Source organism: Lithobates pipiens, unplaced genomic scaffold, assembly GCF_037356315.1.
Source record: "Lithobates pipiens isolate NorthernLeopardFrog02 unplaced genomic scaffold, aLitPip1_a1.2 Scaffold_8, whole genome shotgun sequence".
NCBI lineage: Eukaryota > Metazoa > Chordata > Amphibia > Anura > Ranidae > Lithobates > Lithobates pipiens.
This window is the reverse complement of record NW_027507903.1, coordinates 530955024-530979365: the sequence shown is the minus strand read 5'-3', so window position 1 is coordinate 530979365 and position 24342 is coordinate 530955024. Positions and strand designations below refer to the sequence as shown.

The window sequence follows — 24342 nt, the reverse complement described above, 5'->3', positions numbered from 1 at the left end:
GCCTCCTTCATCACCTCGGCTCCTTTACGTCACTTCCCTCTGCGCCTCCGCTCGCTACTGCTCCTGGGAGATGTTTGTCCTCATTGCCCAGGAGGCGGTGGGCAGCACCAAGGGCTAGATTGCCATAACAATGGGACGGGCACTTCCGCCGCCGCCCGTTGTTATGGCAACCTGTATACTTTGCGCCGCTATGGCGCATTACTGTGCATGTGCGAGAACGGGGACTGTATGTATGTTTGATCTCTTAATTTCCACATTGTAAATTCATTTTTTTATTGCCTACTTAATTTTGAATTTTGTAAACTGCTGCGGCAGAATGGTAGGGCTGTACGAAACTACATTGTGTAACGTCGCTTCCCCCTGTGGCCCCTAAGAGCGTGTGCACTACAGAGTATGAACAGCAATCTGTCATCTCCCCTACACAGTCCCCTCCTCCCTTCAGTTAGAACACACACTAGGGAACACAACCCCTTGAGCGCCACCTAGTGCTAACCCCTTCCCTGCCAGTGACATTTTTAAAGTAATCAGTGCATTTTTATAGCACTGATCGCTGTATAAATGGCAATGGTCCCAAAAACGTGTCAAAATTGTCCGACATGTCCGCCATAATGTTGCAGTCCCAAAAAAATTGCAGATCGCCCCCATTGCTAGTAAAAAATAATAAAAATGCCATAAAACTATCCCCTATTTTATAGACACTATAATCAATCACTATACGATTATGGTTATTTATTTTATTTTTTTTACCAAAAATATGTAGAATACTACATATCGGCCTAAACTGCGAAAAAAAAAATAATTATATATTTTTGAGGGATATTTATTATAGCAAAAAGTGAAAAATATTGAGTTTTTTTTCAAAATTGTCACACTTTTTTGCGCTATATATATAAAAAAAAAAAAATACAAACCGCAGAGGTGATCAAATATCACCAAAAGAAAGCTCTATTTGTGTGGGAAAAAATTACATAAATTTTATTTTGGTGCAATGTTGTACGACCGGGGAATGGTCCGTTAAATCGACGCAGTGCTCTGGTAAGGAAGGGGGTAAAATCTTCCGGCGCTGAATCGGTTAAGATGCCCACATGTTTACTTCCTTGAATTCTGAGACACATATTTACTATGCACAGTGAATAGGCACTGCTGTGTCACAATTTACAGAGCCTGCCTTCTGAACTGCTGAGGAGGTGTTTCAGGAGGTGGAGTCGGTACAGGAATTACTACTTGCAGAGTGCAAGGTGGTACCAAGGGACATGTAGTCTCTAGAGATTTAAGCAGAGGAGAAGCTGCAAAGCATGCAGGGACTCCGGGAAGTCCTGGAAAGACATTGCCTTCCTCTGGATCAACTGTAGGTGTAGAATTGGTTATATGGGATTGTATGATATTATTTATTTCTTTTTTTTGTGTGGTTGAAATGGATGGACTTGTGTCTTTTTTCAACCTGACTAACTATGTAACTATGACATGGGCAGCAGACTTATAACACGAAAGGAGATTTTTCAAGAACGCTTATATTGTATTGTCCCAAATAGCTATTGTTTATATTGCTATTACAATGCTGATGATTGAAAATGAAAGTAAATGCTGTGACCATAGTTTTCCTTTAAATGTACACTTCTTGTGGAAAATAACAATTCCACATTAATGTAATATCAAAATAGAAAACATGTTATTGAGCTAAAACAACATATGCATCTGAAATTACTTGTGCTGCAAGCATGATAGTGTGTGTGTCTCTCTTCTCGTTGTCCATCTCTTTCCTAACAGAATGTCTGTGTGTCCTCATTACAAACTTATCTGCTTTTTTTTTTTTTTTTTGGCAGTATACTGAAACATTCCTGGAAGATGGGCACTGTTTGCTGGTGTTTCTGGAGGTTTTGTCCTCTCCATGTTGCCACACCTTGTCCCCAGTTGCTTGTGAATGGGTCTGGACAATAATTGAAGCTATGCAGTCTGGAAAAGTGCCAGACGTTTTCATAGTGCCAGTGGGGATTTCCTATGATAGCCGTCCTGAATTTTATGGCACACGAGGACAGGTATATTTTTCTACTGTTTACAGTGTATATGTGAATACAAGTCGACATCACTGCACCATCTAACTGCTGTGCTATTTTATATCTAGGCGACTTCAGCTTTAGCAGTTTGCCGCTTTGTAGTGTCTGCACTATGCCCATGGACGACCACTCTGGGCTGTGCACGTGTTGATTTTGCTCAGCCCTTTTCATTAAAGGTAAAATTTATTTTGCCATTAAATTACTCCACACATGTCTCTAATAATAACACATTTCATTGTGGAGAATGGGTTTTGCATTTACTGGTGTTACACGCATAGTAAAAAAATATATCTAATTCTTTGTACTTTCCATTTCGTTATGCAAAAGAGTTAAGATTGTCTTCCTCTTACTTGTACATTGCACACTCACATCGATCCCTACTTTACTTGTTGGAGGGCAGAAAGATAGCAGACCATAGATCACTAGATTCCCTCCTGCGGAGCTATCGTTTTCTCCTAGCGGAGTGGGGTTTAGGGATGCGGGGCTCGGTAGAACACTGTTATTATTCCTATCGGCTACAGCCACTGCCAGTAATCGCCTGTAAAAATCCAGCATGCTAGTTCGATAGATCGACTTGGGTACAATCAGCCTGTCTATGGATGTTTTGGATCTCAACCAGTCCCTGCTGCCTGCTGAACCGACTGAGATTCAAACATCTATGGCCAGCTTTAACCACTTCAGCCTCGAAAGAATTTACCCCCTTAATGACCAGGCCATTTTTTTGCGCTACGTCACTGCGTTATTTTAACCACATGCCGACCAGTCGCTGCAGTTATACTGTGCCAGAATGGCACTGCTGGGCGAAGTGACATTATGTAACATCACTTTGCCCCGGGGGCTACTAGGGGCGCATGTGCCCACTGTTCGCGACGGGAGCCGATGCAAGTGCCCGGTGGTCACGATCACCGCCCGGGCTCCTGCATTTGCGGCTGGCACACAGAGAACCGGGATAAACAGTTTCTGGTTTTCTGAGGGAGAAAGACTGATAGTCTGTCCACACAGAGTATGAACAGCGATCTGTCATCTGCCCTACACAGTCTCCTCCCCCTTCAGTCATAATCAGCTCCCAGGGAACGCAATTAACCCCTTGATCGCCCCTAGTGTCAACGCCTTCCCTGCCAGTGACCTTTTTAGAGTAATCAATGCACTTTTATAGCACTGATCACTGTAATAAATGCCAATGGTCCCAAAAATGTGTCAAAATTGTCCGATGTGTCTGCCATAATGTCACAGCCCTGATAAAAAAAAACACAGATCGCTGCTATTACTAGTAAAAAAATAAATAAATAAAAATGCCATAAAACTATTCCCGATTTTGTAGAAGCTATAACTTTTGCGCAGTTAATCAATTTATGCTTATTGCGATTTTATACCAAAAATATGTAGAAGAATACACATCGGCCTAAACTGTGGAAAAAAATATTTTTTTTAAATATATTTTTGGGGGATATTTATTATAGCAAAAAGTAAAAAATATAGCTTTTTTTCTAAATTGATGCTTTTTTTTTTGTTTATAGCGCAAAAAATAAAAACCGCAGAGGTGATCAAATACCACCAAAAGAAAGCTGTATTTGTGGGAAAAAAAGGACGACAATTTTGTTTGGGTGCAACGTCACACGACCGCCAATTTTAAAAAAAAGCAATATTTTTTTACTTTCTGCTATAATTCTCCAGTAGGGGAAGCTCTGCATAGGACACAGCTGACAAAGGCTGTGAAATGAATGGGAAATTACGTCGCCCATAATATAGGGCTTCCGTTGACAGACGTGTCCTCTGCACCTGCCTATACGGTGAAGCTTCCGCCGCTGGAGACCGGGTTGGATCCCTGCAGAAAAGCTATGTTTGCTGATTTTTTTTTTTTTCTTTTCAGGGCTAGATAGGTTAGTGTTAAGCCTCATACACACAATAGGACTTTGTACAAACTTTGCTTGGATTTTTGTACAAAGGGCGTCGGCCCTGAACTTGTATTGCATACACACAGCAGGACTTTTTCAGCCAACTTTCACCAAATCATGTGGTTTTTCTGCTCTTTACCGCCACCTTTGGTCAACTTCTGAATTGTCTGATCTTTTGCATTGGTTCTGAGCATGCCTGTTTGCACTTTGTACAAAAGTCCTATGGTTTTCTGTACACACGATCAGACTTGGCTCCATCGGACTTTTGTTGCCAGAAAGTTTGTACGTTCGCACAGCCAACAAAAGTCCGATGAAAACCAAAAAAGTTTGTCCGATGGAGCGTACACACAGTCGGATGTTGCTCCAAAACAGCTAATTTGCATATTTGTTGTCAAAAAGTCTGATCGTGTGTATGGGCCTTTAGAATGTTGGTGGCTATAGATGCAGGGATTTTAGTTTTAGTATGGACTTCTACTTTAACCACTTAACAACCGCCCATAGCCGATTAACGGCTTCAGGGCGGTTGTTTAACTCTGAGAGGCCGTTAATGGCCTCCCAGAATTCTGCTCTCGCGCGCCCCCTGGGGCGCGCACACGAGATCAACCGTGACCGTTTACAGCCGTTTACCACGTCAAATGACGGAGTGATCACTTGTAAACAAACCGGCGTCATGTTATGACGCCGGTTCCTCCCTCCCCTCTCTGTACCAATCGGTACAGCGGAGGGGAAAGTGTTCGGTGTTAGCAGCGCTGTGGGCAGCATCTGCAGTGCCCACATCGCTGCTCACCGAATTTAACCCCTCAATTCCCTGCAAATACTCTGCAATACCAGCCAATACTCTGCAGTACCCTGCCATTACTCTGCAGTACCCCCATTACTCTGCAATACCCTGCCATTACTCTGCTATACCCTGCCATTACTCTGCAGTACCCCCCATTACTCTGCAGTACCCCCCATTACTCTGCAGTACCCCCCATTACTCTGCAATACCCTGCCATTACTCTGCAATACCCTGCCATTACTCTGCATTACTCTGCAATACCCTGCCATTACTCTGCAATACCCTGCCATTACTCTGCAATACCCTGCCATTACTTTGCAGTACCCTGCCATGACTGCAGTACCCCCCAATACTCTGCAGTACCCCCAATACTCTGCAGTACCCCCCAATACTCTGCAGTACCCTGCCATTACTCTGCAGTACCCCCCAATACTCTGTAATACCCCCCCAATACTCTGCAATACCCCGCAATACCCCCCATTACTCTGCAATACCCGCCATTACTCTGCATTACCCGCCATTACTCTGCATTACCCGCCAATACTCTGCAATACCCGCCAATACTCTGCAATACCCACCAATACTCTGCAATACCATGCCATAAATTGCCATATAAATTGCCTTGTAATAGGAATAAAAGTGATCAAAAATTTATTTTTGGGGAAAGAAATGTAAAACTAAAATAAAGTAAAATGAACAAAAAACAAAAAAAATATTTAAAGCGCCCCTGTCCCCATGTGCTCGCATGCAGAAGCGAACGCATACGTAAGCCCCGCCCACATATGAAAACGGTATTCAAACCACACATGTGAGGTATCACCGTGAACGTTGGAGCGAGAGCAATAATTCTAGCCCTAGACCTTCTCTGTAACTCAAAACATGTAACCAGTAAAAAAAAATTTAAAGCGTCGCCTATGGGGATTTTCAAGTAGCGACGTTTGGCGACATTCCACGGGCATGTGCAATTTTGAAGAGTGACATGTTCGATATATATTTACTCAGCATAACTTCATCTTTCACTTTATGCAAAAATTGGGCTAACTTTACTGTTTTTTTTTTTGTTTTTTTTTTAAAGCACAAAACAGTTTTTTCCCCCAAAAAAACACATTCGAAAAATTGCTGCGCAAATACCGTGCGAGATAAAAATTTGCAACGACCACCATTGCATTCTCCAGAGTCTTTGCTAAACAAAAATATATAATGTTGGGGTTCTGTGTAATTTTCTAGCAAATGATGATTTTTACAGAGAAATGTCAGAATTGTCCTGGGTGCTCCAGAACGCCTGATGGCGCTCCCTGCATGTTGGGCCTCTGTATGTGGCCACGCTGTGTAAAAATCTCACACATGTGGTATCACCGTACTCGGGAGTAATAGCAGAATGTGTTTTGGGGTGTCATTTGTGGTATGCATATGCTGTGTGTGAGAAATAAACTGATATGACAATTTTGTGGAAAAAAAAAAGAAAAAAAATCTTGATTTTGCAAAGAATTGTGGGGAAAAATGACAACTTCAAAAAACTCACCATGCCTCTTACTAAATACCTTGGAATATCTTCTTTCCAAAAAGGGGTAATTTGGGGGGTATTTACACTTTTCTGGCATGTTAGGGTCTCAAGAATTGAAATAGGCCGTCAGTACTTCAGGTGTGATCAATTTTCAGATATTGGCACCATAGCTTGTGGACTCTATAACTTTCACAAAGACCAAATAATATCCACCAATTTGTACTTATTTTTACCAAAGATATGTAGTAGTATAAATTTTGGCCAACATTTATGAAGAAAAAATTACTAATCTGCTAAATTTTATAACAGAAACGAAGAAAAATTCTTTTTTTCACAGAATTTTCGGTCTTTTTTTCTTTTATAGCACAAAAAATAAAAAACTGAGGGGTGATTAAATACCATCAAAAGAGAGCTCCATTTGTGTGAAAAAAAGGACAAAAATTTCATATGGGTCCAGTGTTGCATGACTGAGTAATTGTCATTCAAAATGTGAGAGCACCAAAAGCTGAAAATTGGTCTGGTTATTAAAGGTGTTTAAGTGCCCAGTGGTCAAGTGGTTAAGATTCAAAAAAACCTTCTTACTTTACAACCACTTTAAGCAGAAGATGTAAATATACATTTGTTAAAATATGGGGTTTGAAGCAACATTCACATCAATTTCCTGCCAGTAAGTTTACGGTATAAAGCTGAGTACAAACAGGAATTTTTTATTTATTTTTTGTTCAACCCAGCAGGCTGAACAAAAAGTAAACATTTACACATCACTGTACTAACACATCTGATGTTAGTGTGGCGTTCTTCCTGCTGAGCTATTGTTTTCTGACAGGGGGACTGCCCCCCCGCCAGAACACAGTGATCAGCGCTCGCAGCCATTGGCTCATTGTCATGAGACCGGCTGCCAAATTGTTTTTTTTTTTTTGTTGTTGTTTTTTTTCCACACTTTTCAGCCTATGTATCTTGTATGCATATACACGTAATTGGAAAGGAGCTATTTAACTTGCCAGCATATCTTTAGGCTGTGCAAATTCTGGTGGATGCCATTTGCTGCTGATTTTCACAGCTAGTCAAATGGAAATCTGCTGGTACTTTTTGAAGTTTGCACATCAACATGTCCTCTACTTGTGCTATCGTTTTATTGCAAGTGAGCATTGTATTCTAGGGTAAGTTGAGAAAAGAAGCTCTTTATTATATTACATTCATTAAAACAACTAGTAGATCAGCATTTTACAATTGTATTTGTCCAGTGGCCTGATAGATTATTAATGCGGTGTTCTGCCCACCACTGCAAAACTATAAAAGCCAGTAGCTACACATACTATAGCTGCTAGCTTTTAATAATCAGACATTTACCGTCCTGGAGTCCAGCAATGTTTCCGTCGCCATTGCAGGTAAGGGAACCTGGCACTGTAGCCTTACGGCTTCATGCTGGGAAACCTACTGCGCATACGCGAGGCTCCGCTCTTCTTTCCTATTGGCCCGGGAGCAGGGAAGGGAGGAGGAGGGAGCTTAGCCGTGACATCATGGGCCGTGCCCTGGACTCCCGGAAGTGGGAACGGGATACCTGTCAAAGACAGGTATCCGCTCCCCCTCGAAAGTGCCGAGGAGACAAATCGGTGGAAGTTCCACTTTTGGGTGGAATTCCGCTTTAACTTCACGATTTTAACAGCATAGTATTGTCTAGTGGCTGGGTGATTTTTCTATTTTTAGCATCATTGCTTGAAGGCCAAGGATATGATCTAGTCTGGTGGACTTATGGGCGCCTACATATACCAGCAGCCTCTAAAACCTTCCCGTTGCAGATGAATCTCAGTCCATTCTGACAGGAAGGGGTGGCACGTCTGATGGTAAAGAAGTTTGCCTGAGCCTTTATGTCTCCTGTTTGCCACTGAGGCTTCCCTTGATAGTGATGGGCCAATAGGCATTTGCAAGGGGCTTTGCATGTTTTGAGACTACCCTGATTTCTTGAAACTTTGCTTTTGGGAGGCTGCTAGATGTCGGCATTCCTTACCCACAGCAGTTTACCCTCTTGGTTACCGTGATAGTCTCTCAAAAGCACAAACCTCAAAGTATTCTGGTTGTCTTTTATGCTAGGTAAGCTGCTTTTCATGTTAGTATTCCTTCCAACTTCACGTGCTGTTACAAAATTGTTATGAAGTATTAAAAAAAACTCAAAATTAGAATCGTCGGTTCTTTAAAACGTTTGTTGCTTTATTGTTTCAGGAATACATGAATAACTACATGTGGAAGCATTTAGCTCCAGTCCCCTGTTTGCGAGATGCTCTTCTCCCATATATTCTGGGTGTGAGGTAATGAAAAAAGAAAAAATAGTGATGTTAGTCTTTCATTAAATGTTACCATAGCATAGTAATGTAAAGTGCATGTAAGCTCTAACCCTTGCTGATCACATGCCTCCAGTTCTTGTTTCTGGGCTTCATAAAGTAGTAAAAGGTCATAGTGCTATAATAAAGCTTCTGAATATTCAGTTAACCATTTGCCAACTGTATACTGCCTATATACAGTGGCAAGGAGGCTCTCCTGTGTCAGATCTTGTCCTAGGCACTTCAGGGTCTGGGGCACACGCATGCTGCCGGCGGCCTGCTCCCACTGTGATTAGACTCTGTCCGCCAGCATCCGCCGATGTCTTGGTACACTCACAGAAGTCTGCCTCTGTAAACACGGCAAATCGCCATTCTATCATTACAGAAGACATGGACCATGTGTGTCTGCTAAGCAGAGGCACCGATCCATGCCTTTAGTCAAATCGCCTCCCCCACAGAGGTAAAGCACATGTCAGGCACACATTTAACGCTTTGATCACCTCTGATGTTAGTGTTCCTAAACCCACAACAGTAAAATCAGTCTGTATATGCAGTAAAGCATGCTTGTTATACTCACTGTGGAACCTAAGGGGTTAATCCTCTGCATTTTGTAAAAAGGCTGCTTGATCTTGTATGCACAGATCCTCCCCTCCCTGCACTGCCCCCCTGGAAAAATCTGGATAAGACAGAGCCTTTTGAGTCAGGCTGCACTTGCTCAGTTTGGTGTGTATTGCTAGAGAGGTTTTTTTTTTTCTTGGGAGAATGCATGTGATCAGCACAGGGCCAACTGGCACTGTCCAGACAGAGGGTCAGGAGCCCTGCAGCCTCAGAACAGCTCAGCACAATATGAAAACTCCTACAAGCTTCACCAGGAACTGACAGAAATCACAAGACTTCTATATACTTCTGATGAGAAAGGGTATTTAGCAGTTTATATTTACTAAAATGATTGCATTTCCATGTTCTGTGTACTATGGGAGACCAGATTTAGGGACTGCAGGGTCCTGGGTTTAGTAACACTTTAACCTCTTCCCTGCCAGTGCCAGTACAGTGACCATGCATATTTTTTAGCAGTGATCACTATATTGGTGTCACTGGTTCTCAAAGTGTCAAAAGTGTCAGTCAGTGTCCCAACTATCCGCTGCAATAACGCAGCCCTGCTATAAGTCGCTGATCACTGCCCTTACTAGTAAAAAAATAAATAAAAAGATCCCATAGTTTGTAGACGCTATATCTTTTGCGCAAACCAATCAATATACGCTTATTGGGATTTTTTTTGTACCCAAAATATGTGGCAGAATACATATTGATTTAAAGTGGATGTAACCTCAAATTGTTTTATTTTATTTAAATTAAGGCTTGCACCTACAGTATAGGATTTCATGTCATCTACCCAGTCTTGCCACAAAGAGTTAATCCAGCTCTGAGCAGTCCTCTTATCTTTTTTCAGTAAGATAAAAACTGACACACAAAGAAATAGTAGTCAGTTCTTCCCCCTTGCTGTTGTTGACAAGTGATTTACTTATCTCATGAAGGAGCCTGAGAGAAGCATTCTGTGTACTTCCCATCCCCCCTCCTTTCTTCTCCAGGTCTCCCAGGATTGGCTGCTTCACACCTCAGCATGATTGGGCATGCTGAAGTCATGTGGTGACCTTTCTGGGTTTTGACTGGATGTTAGTGATCATAGCAGAAGTTCAGTGTAAGAAATACTCAGGAGAAAATGCATGTTAACAAGGGGAGTGCAGAGGTGGGTAGGGAGTCTACTGACATCACAACTCCACCCACTGAGCTCCAGACAACAGACCCACCCACAGAATCTGCAGTCTTTCGGGTCTCATAAGAGACAGAGGCAAGACATTTGACAGGTAAGGATAAATGCAGGAAGCATGTATATCCTTATAGATAACCACTATGGCAATAGTTTAGATAGGATGAGAGTGGGTTTATATCCACTTTAAAGTAATGAAGAAATTAGATTTTTCTTTTTTTTTCTTTAATTGGATAGGTTTTATAGCAGAAAGGTGCTCAAATACCACCAAAAGAATAATCTATTTGTGGGAAAAAAAGAACATAAATTTTTTTTCCGTACATCGTTACACGGCCGTGCAATTGTCTGTAAGGCCGCGTACACACGGGCGGACTGTTCGCCCAACTTTGTCCGCTGAACAGTGTTTGGGCGGACAGTCCGCTCGTGTGTGGGCTTTCAGCGGACAGTTTCAGCGGACAGTTTGACGAACAAGGTTTTACGGAATTTCCGAAAAACTGTCCGCTGAAACCTTGTTTCAGCGAACAGTCCGCCCGTGTGTAGGCTTGTTCGTCAAACTAAGTTCCGCGCATGCTCAGAAAGGATTTACACGCCGAAAGTTATAATGCAGTGTATAGGACGTCGTATTTTTCGTCCCGTCGTACGTGCCGTTCACGTCATCGCGCACGGTTTCAGCAAACTGTTCGTTCGTCGTGTGTGGCCATGTCCGTCCATGCTAATTTTGAGCGGACTGTTTGCCGAAACTGTTTGACGAACAAGGTTGGGCGAACAGTCCGCGCGTGTGTACGCGGCCTTAAAGTAACGCAAAAAATGGCCTGGTCATGAAGGGGGTAAACCTTCTGAAGCTGAAGTGGTTAAACACCTGTTTCTGTGCTTACTATCATATTTTGCATGGACAAGACTCTTGGGGGATGGGGGATTTTAACCCCATGCCTTTTTCCTTTTGGTATGGGGGTTTCTCCTGCACTCACCGGGAAAGCTTTCTCCCTTGATCCTAGGCTCACAGGTGGTATAGATTCCGCCAATAGAGGGGTGCCTTTTTGAGAGCCTCATAAGTGATTGGGCAGCTCTAGAGCCGCCAGTTCATTTTTATCTGAGAAGCCCTTCACTGGCTTTTAAAGCGTTTATCAAGCTCAAAGCTGCTGCAGCAGCAGCCGTGATGCTTGACTAATGGTCGAATTTCGAACAAATTTTCTTTTCAAAATCGAAAACTTTTTTTTTTTTTTTTTTGTGATCCTATTTTTTTGATTTTTGATTTTTAAAATTCGGCTGACCAAGCCTTCAATTTCACCTCATGTTGCTACAGAAAATAATTTTCGTGGCCGGGAATCTTCTTTTCTCTCTGTAAATTTTCTTTTCTTATTACATTTCTCGCAGGATTCTCCCATCATTGATTAGAAAATTGTTTATTTAAAAAAAAAATTCCAACATGTCCAATTCCTCATTTGATTTCCGCATGAAAATCGGCTGTTGTTGCAGCTCACTAATGGTGCGAAATTCATATGAAAATTCTTAAATACAATTTTTGAAAGAAAATTCTTTCGAAAAGTCAGACTGTGTATGGCCGGCATTAATCACTTGTTTATAAATGTATCTTGGTAGATAAGTAGTCGGGCAGAAGGTTTTTTATTTGAATGCATTCTATGCATTAAGATCATAAACTCTGTGCAGCAGCCCCCCTAATATTTACCTGAGCTCCCTCTCTATCCAGCAATGTTGCATGAGAGACTCAGCTGCCCCAGACTCTCGCTCTCATTGGCTGAGACAGCAATGGAGCTCCATTGGCTCCCACTGCTGTCAAAGTCAGTGAGCCAATGAGGAGAAAGGGGGGCGGATCTAGCCGGGGCTCCGTGTCTGAATGGACTCACGGAGCTGCAGCTCGGTGCAGGTGCTCCCATAGCAAGCTGCTTGCTGTACGGGCACTTAACAGGAGGGAGGGGCCAGGAGAGCCGGAGAGGGACCCGAGAAGAGGAGGATCCCGGCTGCTCCACTGCACAGGGCAGGTAAGTATAACATGTTTGTTCTTAAGAAAAAAAAAAACAAGCCTTTACAATCACTTTATAATTCATCACAGATTGGTTTGATACTGCCACCTACAGGACACTAGGTTCAACTTCTACTAAAAACACGTCTAATGGGCAACCTTCTGGTAGTGGCTGAAGAATTTGTTTCTCTATCGTCCACCTTCAGAAGGATCTGCTTTTTTTTCTTCTTTTTTTTTTTGTTTTCTCAGTTGCACCTTGGTTTCTTCCACTCTGTTGGGATCTCCTATGTTTGGTCCCGTCTTCCTCCCTGCTTCACTGACTTCACGGCTTGGCTGTTGAGTCAGGTGTTGCAGTACATAGGTTTATCCCCAGCTTGGAGCTCGGGGGTCTGCTGCTCACGCCCTCCTTTGCTGCACCAGGTAGGCTTCCTTTTGTTACTGTGAGTTCTTCAGTTGCAAGCATGGTTGCCTTACTTCAAGGGGGTGTGGATTGCTGTTGGGCCATTAGCACTTTTAAGAACAAGGTTTCTGCCTTGGCTATTCTTTTTTTTTTTTCCATCTTTTTCTCTGTCTTTTGGCCTCCTTTACCCTGTTATTGTCCCTTATTTGGGTAGTCACTCTGATGGTTCCTCCTCCTAGGCTCCGGTCTTGCAGCACTCCCCTTTTAAAAATCTCAGAGATATTTCTCTTGTGACTTTATTCCAAAAGGTGGCCTTCTTAGAGGCCATTACTTTGGCATGTGGGGTATCTGGGCTTGTGGCTTGCCCTATAAGCAGCCTTTTCAAATGCCCCACCAATACGTGATGGCTCTTCGTTTTAGGATGTTCTTTTTGCCAACAGTGGTTTCAGCTTTTCATTTCAGTCAAAATATTATCTTCCCTCCTTTGTGCTTACATCCCTCCCTTCTAAGGAGGGTTTTCTCATTCTGCTCTTTCAGGTTGCAAGGAGGCTGCTGGTTGTAATATATATTTTATTTCAAAGGTTACCTCCTTCTCTTGTTGCTTGAAATTTAACCACTTCAATACAGGGCATTTATACAACTTCCTTGCCAGACCAATTGTTAGCTTTCAGCGCTCTCACACTTGGAATGCCAGTTACTCAGTCATGCAACACTGTACCCAAACAAAATTTTTATCGTTTTTTTCATACAAATAGAGCTTTCTTTAGTTGGTATTTAATCACCACAGGGTTTTTTATTTTTTGCCGCATAAGTGAAAAAATAGCAAAAATTTTGAAAAAACACTTTTTTTTAGTTTCTATGATAAAATTTTGCAAATAAGTCATTTTTGTTCATAAATTTGGGCCAAAATTTCCATGGCTACATCTCTTTGGTAAAAATAAACCAAATTCGTGGATATTATTTAGTCTCTTTGAAAGTTAGAGTCTACAAGCTATGGTGCAAATCATTGAAAATTGATCACATCTGATCATACCTGATGCCCTGATGGCCTATCTCATTTCTTGAGGCTCTGAAATGTCAGGAAAGTACAAATACCCCCCAAATGACCCCTTTTTGAAAAGTAGACAGTCCAAGGGAGGCAAGTTGTAATTTTTTCCCACAATTCTTGGGGGGAAAAAAATGTTTTTTTTTTTTTTTTTTACAAAATTGTCATAATAACAAGTTATTTCTCATGTACATGATATGCATTCTTCCAATTACACCCCAAAATACATTCTGCAACTTTTCCCGAGTATGGCGATCCCACATGTGTGGAACTTTTACACAGGCTGGCCACACAGAGCAGTCCAAAATGCAGGGAGCGCCGTAAGGGGTTCTAGGAGCATAAATGACACCTCTAGTTTCCTATTACATTTGTAAAGGCCCTGGAGCACCAGGACAGTAGAATTACCCATTACCATTTGGGAAAGCAAACACCCCAACGTATATTCTATGAGGCATAATGAGTCTTTTGAACAGTTAATTTTTTTTCCACAAGTCTTCGGAAAACGTGGAAAGAAAATGAAAACATATTTTTTTTTTTTACACAAAGTGGTCAGTTTATAAGATATTTCTAACTCAAAGCATGTACATAGCAAAAATTACACCCCAAAATATATTCTGCTACTCATCCTGAGTATGGCGATACCACGCGTGTGACTCTTACACAGCGTGTCCACATACAGAGGCCCAACGTGCAGGGAGCGCCGTCAGGTGTTCTAGGAGCATAAATGACACTTCTAATTTCCTAACAACCTATTACATTTGTGAAGGCCCTGGAGCACCAGGACAATGGAATTACCCACGAAATGACCCCATTTTGGAAAACAAACACCCCAAAGTATATTCTATGAAGCATTATGAGTCTTTTCAGCGGTTAATTTTTTTACACAAGTCTTCAGAAAACGTGGAAAGAAAATTTAAAATCTTTTTTTTTTTTTTTTTTACACAAAGTTGTCCATTTATAAGATATTTCTTACACATAGCATGTATATAGCTAAAATTACACCGCAAAACACAGTCTACTACTCCTCCTGAGTATTGTGATACCACATGTGTGACGCTTTTACACAGCCTGGCCATATACAGAGGTCCAACATGGAAGTGGTACCTTCAGGCGTTCTAGGAGCATAAATGACACATCTCATTTCGTTCCTACCTATCACACTTTTGAAGGTCCTGGAGCACCAGTACAATAGAATTACCCACAAATTTACCCCATTTTGGAAAGCAAACACCCCAATGTGTATTCTATGAGGCATGGGCTGCAAATAGGTACTCGGATACTCCAACAGGCTGGTGACAGGTACTCGGGTACTCCGACGGGATGGTGACAGGTACCCGGGTACTCCGACGGGATGGTGACAGGTACCCGGGTACTCCGACGGGATGGTGACAGGTACCCGGATACTCCGACGGTATGGCGACAGGTACCCGGGTACTCCGACGGGATGGCGACAGGTACCCGGGTACTCCGACGGGATGGCGACAGGTACCCGGGTACTCCGGGCTGGTGACAGGTACCCGGGTACTCCGACGGGCTGGTGACAGGTACCCGGGTACTCCGGGCTGGTGACAGGTACCCGGGTACTCCGACGGGCTGGTGTCAGGTACCCGGGTACTCCGACGGGCTGGTGTCAGGTACCCGGGTACTCCGGACTGGTGTCAGGTACCCGGGTACTCCGGACTGGTGACAGGTACCCGGGTACACCGGGATGGTGACAGGTACCCGGGTACTCCGACGGGCTGGTGACAGGTACCCGGGTACTCCGACGGGCTGGTGACAGGTACCCGGGTACTCCGACGGGCTGGTGACAGGTACCCGGGTACTTCGACAGGCTGGTGACAGGTACCCGGGTACTCCGACGGGCTGGTGACAGGTACTCGGGTACTCAGGTGGGCTGGGACAGGTACTCGGGTACTCAGATGGGCTGACAGGTGCTCAGATATTCAGATACTCAGATGGACTGTGACAGGTACTCGGGTACTTGGATTGGGCTGTGACAGGTACTCGGGTACTCAGATGGGCTGTGACAGGTACTCGGGTACTCAGATGGGCTGTGACAGGTACTCGGGTACTCAGATGGGCTGTGACAGGTACTCGGTTACTCAGATGGACTGTGACAGGTACTCGGTTACTCAGATGGACTGTGACAGGTACTCGGATGGGCTGGGACAGGTACTCGGGTACTCAGATGGGCTGGGACAGGTACTCGGGTACTCAGATGGGCTGACAGGTACTCGGCTACTCAGATGGGCTGACAGGTACTCGGCTACTCAGATGGGCTGACAGGTACTCGGCTACTCAGATGGGCTGACAGGTACTCGGCTACTCAGATGGGCTGACAGATAATCAGGTACTCGGGTACTCAGATGGGCTGTGACAGGTACTCGGGTACTCAAATGGGCTGACAGGTACTCGGGTACTTAAATGGGCTGACAGGTACTCGGGTACTCAGATGGGCTGACAGGTGCTCAGATACTCAGATACTCAGATGGACTGTGACAGGTACTCGGGTACTCAGATGGGCTGTGACAGGTACTCGGGTACTCAGATGGGCTGTGACAGGTACTCGGGTACTCAGATGGGCTGTGACAGGTACTCGGGTACTCAGATGGGCTGTGACAGGTACTCGGTTACTCAGATGGACTGTGACAGGTACTCGGGTACTCAGATGGACTGTGACAGGTACTCGGGTACTCAGATGGGCTGGGACAGGTACTCGGGTACTCAGATGGTCTGGGACAGGTACTCGGATACTCAGATGGGCTGGGACAGGTACTCGGGTACTCAGATGGGCTGGGACAGGTACTCGGGTACTCAGATGGGCTGTGACAGGTACTCGGGTACTCAGATGGGCTGTGACAGGTACTCGGGTACTCAGATGGGCTGTGACAGGTACTTGGGTACTCAGTTGGGCTGTGACAGGTACTCCGGTACTCAGTTGGGCTGTGACAGGTACTCCGGTACTCAGTTGGGCTGTGACAGGTACTCCGGTACTCAGGTACTCAGATGGGCTGACAGGTACTCGGGTACTCAGATGGGCTGACAGGTAATCGGGTACTCAGATGGGCTGACAGGTACTCGGGTACTCAGATGGGCTGACAGGTACTCGGGTACTCAGATGGGCTGACAGGTACTCGGCTACTCAGATGGGCTGACAGGTACTCGGCTACTCAGATGTGCTGACCGGTACTCGGCTACTCAGATGGGCTGACCGGTACTCGGCTACTCAGATGGGCTGACAGGTACTCGGCTACTCAGATGGGCTGACAGGTACTCGGCTACTCAGATGGGCTGACAGGTACTCGGCTACTCAGATGGGCTGACAGGTACTCGGCTACTCAGATGGGCTGACAGGTACTCGGCTACTCAGATGGGCTGACAGATAATCAGGTACTCGGGTACTCAGATGGGCTGTGACAGGTACTCGGGTACTCAGATGGGCTGTGACAGGTACTCGGGTACTCAGATGGACTGTGACAGGTACTCGGGTACTCAGATGGGCTGGGACAGGTACTCGGGTACTCAGTTGGGCTGTGACAGGTACTCGGGTACTCAGGTACTCAGATGGGCTGACAGGTACTCGGGTACTCAGATGGGCTGACAGGTACTCGGCTACTCAGATGGGCTGACAGGTACTCGGCTACTCAGATGGGCTGACAGGTACTCGGCTACTCAGATGGGCTGACAGGTACTCGGCTACTCAGATGGGCTGACAGGTACTCGGCTACTCAGATGGGCTGACAGGTACTCGGCTACTCAGATGGGCTGACAGGTACTCGGCTACTCAGATGGGCTGACAGGTACTCGGCTACTCAGATGGGCTGACAGGTACTCGGCTACTCAGATGGGCTGACAGGTACTCGGCTACTCAGATGGGCTGACAGGTACTCGGCTACTCAGATGGGCTGACAGGTACTCGGCTACTCAGATGGGCTGACAGGTACTCGGCTACTCAGATGGGCTGACAGGTACTCGGCTACTCAGATGGGCTGACAGGTACTCGGCTACTCAGATGGGCTGACAGGTACTCGGCTACTCAGATGGGCTGACAGGTACTCGGCTACTCGGGTACTCAGATGGGCTGTGACAGGTACTCGGGTACTCAGATGGGCTGTGACAGGTACTCGGGTACTCAGATGGACTGTGACAGGTACTCGGGTACTCAGATGGGCTGGGACAGGTACTTGGATACTCAGATGGGCTGGGACAGGTACTCGGGTACTCAGATGGGCTGTGACAGGTACTCGGGTACTCAGATGGGCTGTGACAGGTACTCGGGTACTCAGATGGGCTGTGACAGGTACTCGGGTACTCAGATGGGCTGTGACAGGTACTCGGGTACTCAGATGGGCTGTGACAGGTACTCGGGTACTCAGATGGACTGTGACAGGTACTCGGGTACTCAGATGGGCTGGGACAGGTACTTGGATACTCAGATGGGCTGGGACAGGTACTCGGGTACTCAGATGGGCTGTGACAGGTACTCGGGTACTCAGATGGGCTGTGACAGGTACTCGGGTACTCAGATGGGCTGTGACAGGTACTCGGGTACTCAGATGGGCTGTGACAGGTACTCGGGTACTCAGATGGGCTGTGACAGGTACTCGGGTACTCAGATGGACTGTGACAGGTACTCGGGTACTCAGTTGGGCTGTGACAGGTACTCGGGTACTCAGTTGGGCTGTGACAGGTACTCCGGTACTCAGTTGGGCTGTGACAGGTACTCGGGTACTCAGATGGACTGTGACAGGTACTCGGGTACTCAGTTGGGCTGTGACAGGTACTCGGGTACTCAGTTGGGCTGTGACAGGTACTCCGGTACTCAGTTGGGCTGTGACAGGTACTCCGGTACTCAGTTGGGCTGTGACAGGTACTCCGGTACTCAGTTGGGCTGTGACAGGTACTCCGGTACTCGGGTACTCAGATGGGCTGACAGGTACTCGGGTACTCAGATGGGCTGACAGGTACTCGGGTACTCAGATGGGCTGACAGGTACTCGGGTACTCAGATGGGCTGACAGGTACTCGGGTACTCAGATGGGCTGACAGATAATCAGGTACTCGGGTACTCAGATGGGCTGTGACAGGTACTCGGGTACTCAGATGGGCTGTGACAGGTACTCGGGTACTCAGATGGACTGTGACAGGTACTCGGGTACTCAGATGGGCTGGGACAGGTACTCGGGTACTCAGATGGGCTGGGACAGGTACTTGGATACTCAGATGGGCTGTGACAGGTACTCGGGTACTCAGATGGGCTGTGACAGGTACTCGGGTACTCAGATGGGCTGTGACAGGTACTCGGGTACTCAGATGGGCTGTGACAGGTACTCGGGTACTCAGATGGGCTGGGACAGGTACTCGGGTACTCAGATGGGCTGGGACAGGTACTCGGGTACTCGGGTACTCAGATGGGCTGACAGGTACTCGGGTACTCAGATGGGCTGACAGGTACTCGGCTACTCAGATGGGCTGACAGGTACTCGGCTACTCAGATGGGCTGACAGGTACTCGGCTACTCAGATGGGCTGACAGGTACTCGGCTACTCAGATGGGCTGACAGGTACTCGGCTACTCAGATGGGCTGACAGGTACTCGGCTACTCAGATGGGCTGACAGGTACTCGGCTACTCAGATGGGCTGACAGGTACTCGGCTACTCAGATGGGCTGACAGGTACTCGGCTACTCAGATGGGCTGACAGGTACTCGGCTACTCAGATGGGCTGGGACAGGTACTCGGGTACACAGATGGGCTGGGACAGGTACTCGGGTACCCAGATGGGCTGGGACAGGTACTCGGGTACCCAGATGGGCTGGGACAGGTACTCGGGTACCCAGATGGGCTGGGACAGGTACTCGGGTACCCAGATGGGCTGGGACAGGTACTCGGGTACTCAGATGGGCTGGGACAGGTACTCGGGTACTCAGATGGGCTGGGACAGGTACTCGGGTACTCAGATGGGCTGGGACAGGTACTCGGGTACTCAGATGGGCTGGGACAGGTACTCGGGTACTCAGATGGGCTGGGACAGGTACTCGGGTACTCAGATGGGCTGGGACAGGTACTCGGGTACTCAGATGGGCTGGGACAGGTACTCGGGTACTCAGATGGTCTGGGACAGGTACTCGGGTACTCAGATGGGCTGGGACAGGTACTCGGGTACTCAGATGGGCTGTAATGGGTGGTGATAGGTACTTTGATGGGTGGTGACAGGTCCTCTTTATTGGGGGGGGGGAGCGTAATCAGTGTGTGTTGGTGTACACTGAGCGGTAACGAGATGTTACCGCAATCTCCTCCTCACACACGATCAGTGTGTGAGAAGGAGAACCCGGTAACATCTCGTTACCGCGGTTTGTTTACATTTGGTGACCGGCTATGATTGGACACAGCCAGTCACGTGGTAAAGAGCCAATTTCATTGGCTCTTTACTGCGATCGGGGTTGGGCTGTGTCAGGGTGACAAGCCGCATCCCCGAACGGCGCTCTGCACGCGCCCTAGGCGCTTGCACGAGCGCTGTAACGGCACAGTACATGTGACCGGCTGTGATTGGACAAGGCCGGTCACATGTATCGGGGGGGTCGATGGAGAGGAAAATCCCACAGATTGGGGATGGGCTGTGTCCAGCTCATCCACGATTGCAGCGCTGTCGGCCCCCGGGGGCCCGCAGGAGCAGCGCAATACCGAGGCCCTCATATGACGTCCACCCAGGATGGGAGATCCCATCTGTGGTCATCATTTGACTATGGCCCGGTATTAAAGTGGTTAAATAAGCACCGTCACTGTGGAGCTTCCAATCCTCCACTAATCAATATTCAAGAAAAACGATGGGATTGCTCATGATGCAAAATCTTTAATCTAATTTTCAGGAATAACTACATAGCAGTATTCGCAGTAGCCACTGTACAGTTCCGAGCAAACAACCACTCTTCGTCAGGCTTTCTCTGGCTTGTGTAATATCCTACTACTCACACTACCTTTATAAATCCAACAATCAACAGGTATACCACTCAGATGTGTAACCCAAATCACCTAGTCACTATAATCCTAATGATTAAATCTTAACCTCTTCATACTCAGCCCACATCTAAAAGTCATCATCTATCTGGTAGTGGCTGAAGAATTAGTTTCTCTATCTCTATTTTCTATCTTCCATATAAAGGGCATGAATTAATAGTCATGAATGTTCTTCATTAGGGATACATTGTATGTCATATTTTCCATATTCTTCCAATCTCTATTTAGCCTGTCCAGAATCTAGAAGAGGGGAAAAAAATACCTGGTGATTGTTGGATTTATAAGGTGCGAGTAGTAGGATATTACACAAGCCAGAGATAGCCTGACAAAGAGCGGTTGTTTGCTCGGAACTGTACAGTGGCTACTGCGAATACTGCTATGTAGTTATTCCTGAAAATTGGATTAAAAGAAGATTTTGCATCATAAGCACGAGTCCCATCGTTTTTCTTGTGTGTGTATGTATGTGTGTGTGTATAGATATATATATATATTTTAATATATTAATTATATACTCCCAATATTATTTTCCCCTTGCCAGCCAATCATGAGAGCTGTTGAACCAGGTCTCTGAAATTCCCACAAAATCCAAATCCTCCTCGTACAATAGTATCTCTAGTTAACCCATCTTGTCTGCCAGACTCCTGCCATTGGTGAACATGCCATGTAGTGTAGACCGGTCGCATATTATTATAATGACATTATATATATATATATATATATATATATATATATATATATATATATATATATATATATATATATATATATATATATATATATATATATATATATATATATATAATGTTTGGGGGGTTCTAAGTAATTTTCCAGCAAACAAAAAAGTGTTAACTTGTAAACAACAAATCTCAAAAAGAGGCTCGGTCCTTAAGTGGTTAACAAACTCTGAAAGCTGTAAGGGAAAAATAAAAAAGCAATAGAAAAATTGCAAAAATGGCCTGGCTACCCGAGTTTTAAAATGGAGCCCAGGGCCTGGCAGCGAAAGGGTTAAAGCAAACATGTGGCTTGTTCATTCAGGGTAGAATAAACAACGTTGACTACATTTCCCCTTTTTAATAAAGTTTTACGTCCTTTGCGAAAAGCTCATGATGAGGGAAAAATAGCAGGGATGAAGAAGCGACAACACAATGAAATCAGTCTGACTAAAGACATTTGTAGAAATAGCAGTTATGTCAGATACAGAACATTTCATTCTATCCTTATTCAAGAGTATTTACATCCCCACTGGGGATTGCACATTTAGCAGAGACTCGCTTGAATACTAAGCAGATCTGTACCTCGGATAGACAGAATATATTGTGAAAATGGTTACCAGTAATTTTGTCTCTGTTGTAAATGTACATTTCTGAAAATTGTTAGCATGCCAGTGGTGATTAGTGACTGTCGGATAAATGAATCATTGAACTACAACTGGAACAAGACAGGTCATGTAAATGGTGCATCTTTTGTGGTTTTCAATATATCTTTCAACATGCTGATCTATACAAAATGCTTCTGGAAGTACATAATAGCAGACATCTGATTTCTTGCCCCCCTGTTTAAATTGCCCGGTTTTATGTAGTGCCTGGCAGCAGCTAGCAGAATTTTTTTAAAAAAAAGCTGTTGTACATGCAGGATGCGGACTTCATTGCCAATGCATTGAACAGCACTAAATACCATATTTATCGGGGTATAACACGCACCGGCGTATAACACGCACCCCAAGTTTAGGAGGGCATTTTAAGGAAAAAAGTTTTAGGAGGGAAGTTTAAGGGAAAAAAAAAACTTACATTTAAATGCCTGTCAATGCAGCCTTATCAGTGTGCATCTGCAGCCTTGTCCATAATTGCAGAATGATCAGTGTCATTTGCAGCTTGCCCACCGCTGTTTGCAGCCTTGCAGAGTGTCATTTGCAGCTTGCCAGTGTCATTTCCAGCTTCCATACTGGGCAAGACTGCGAGCCGAGCCAAGCCGAATACACAGTAGTGTCGGCTCGGTCTTTTTCGGCAGCGCTCGCTCCAGAAACAGCAGGGAGGCGGGACTACGAGCGATGCCGAGCAGACGGCTCGGTCTTTTTCGGCGCCGCTCGGTCTTTATCGGCGGCGCTCAGTATTTTAGCCTCACAGACAGTGGGGATCGGCGTATAACACGCACCCACGACTTTCCCCCGATTTTAAGGGGGAAAAAGTGCGTGTTATACGCCGATAAATACAGTGCATATTTCCAGGCCTTCTGTATTCTACCCTGTGTGAGGATGCACACTGTACTCAGGGATCCACAAATTGATACCAGGGGAGCTCCAGCCCTATTGCTAGAAGCAATACATGTATATATTATGATAGTGCTGCACCTTGATATGGTGTTAGAAGGGCTAGATGTCACCCAGGGTTCTAACTTATGCCGGTTCAGGGGCACTAGGATTTGTGTGCGGAGTTGAGAAAAAATTTTTTTGCAGTTTTCTCCAGGATAAGTAACTCTTGGGTTGGGTTCGGGAGCATAGAGACTTAATAGAGACTTGGAAGGGATAAAGCCAGCAACCTGATTGTGTAGACATGCCAAACCTTTTTAGTATAGGCTGAATATGGTTCAGGGCTCCATCCCTGGCGAAATGCTGCTGCATGAGCAGTGGATGTGAACTGAAGAGCGTCTGCTCAGTCTAACCAGGCTGCATAACCTGTGAGATTTATTTTAAATTACATTTTTGAATAAAAGTGGGCAAAAAGCCCTGAAATGTACTTCACTGGCTGGGCTTACGGTCATGAAAGTCCCCAATAAATATATACACTGTGTCTTCAGCTCTTTAGATTCTATACGTATAACCTCTATCCTGGCAGTTCTTGACCTCACCAAACTGATGCACTCCGTCAGAGCCCCTGCCTGTAATTGTTCAAGTGACTGTGATAAACAATTATAGAAACAGGTGGCCATTGCAGAGCTATCCTCCTAAAAAAAAAAAAGTTATTTACTTGTTGCCCTTCCTGCAGTTCTCCTGAATTACTGACCCAGAACAAATAAGCAAAGAAGGACTTTTGTCTTCTTTGTTTAGAGACCCTATCACCAACTTTGATAATTGTATATAATAGAAATATGTATTTCATAAAAACAGTGTAATGATCAAAGGTAACAACTGTGCAAAAAATTATACATAATATCCATATATAGTATATAAGAAAAGAGCACCTCTCCTATAGCTCCACACATTTCGAGAGATTCAAGATAAATCCCTTCTTCAGGGGCATGAAGGAGACAATAGTTGGAATATGCTCTGCAACAGAAAAAACAAAGTATAGATTTCCAGAAAACAGGGAAAACATGGTGGCAAATTTGGAAACATTGTAGCCATAAAAAATGTGCACATACCAATCCTACATTAGTGAAATCAAGTATTTATTAAAAGGTGGGCCCTTGTTTAGTGGGGTATCATGGTGGATTTGGGTTCGGTCCCAGCACTGACTGGGGCCGTCCTGCTCCTCTGTCACTCCCTTTCGCACCTTATATTTGGATATTATGTATCGTTTTGTGCATAGTTATCGCCAGTGGCGTCATTCCCCTTCTTCCTCCTTATTAGCGTAGGAGCAGCTTGC

At 45.1% G+C, this 24342-nt stretch overlaps 1 protein-coding gene across 1 annotated transcript in view; it reads left to right on the top strand.

Moving 5' to 3' along the window:
- The window catches only part of GPAT2 (glycerol-3-phosphate acyltransferase 2, mitochondrial), a 206570-nt gene that overhangs the window by 81262 nt on the left and 100966 nt on the right, over positions 1–24342 (top strand). The window contains 3 exon segments of the mRNA XM_077469522.1: positions 1824–2036; positions 2123–2230; positions 8455–8540. Coding sequence (XP_077325648.1) covers positions 1824–2036; positions 2123–2230; positions 8455–8540 — 407 coding nt within the window.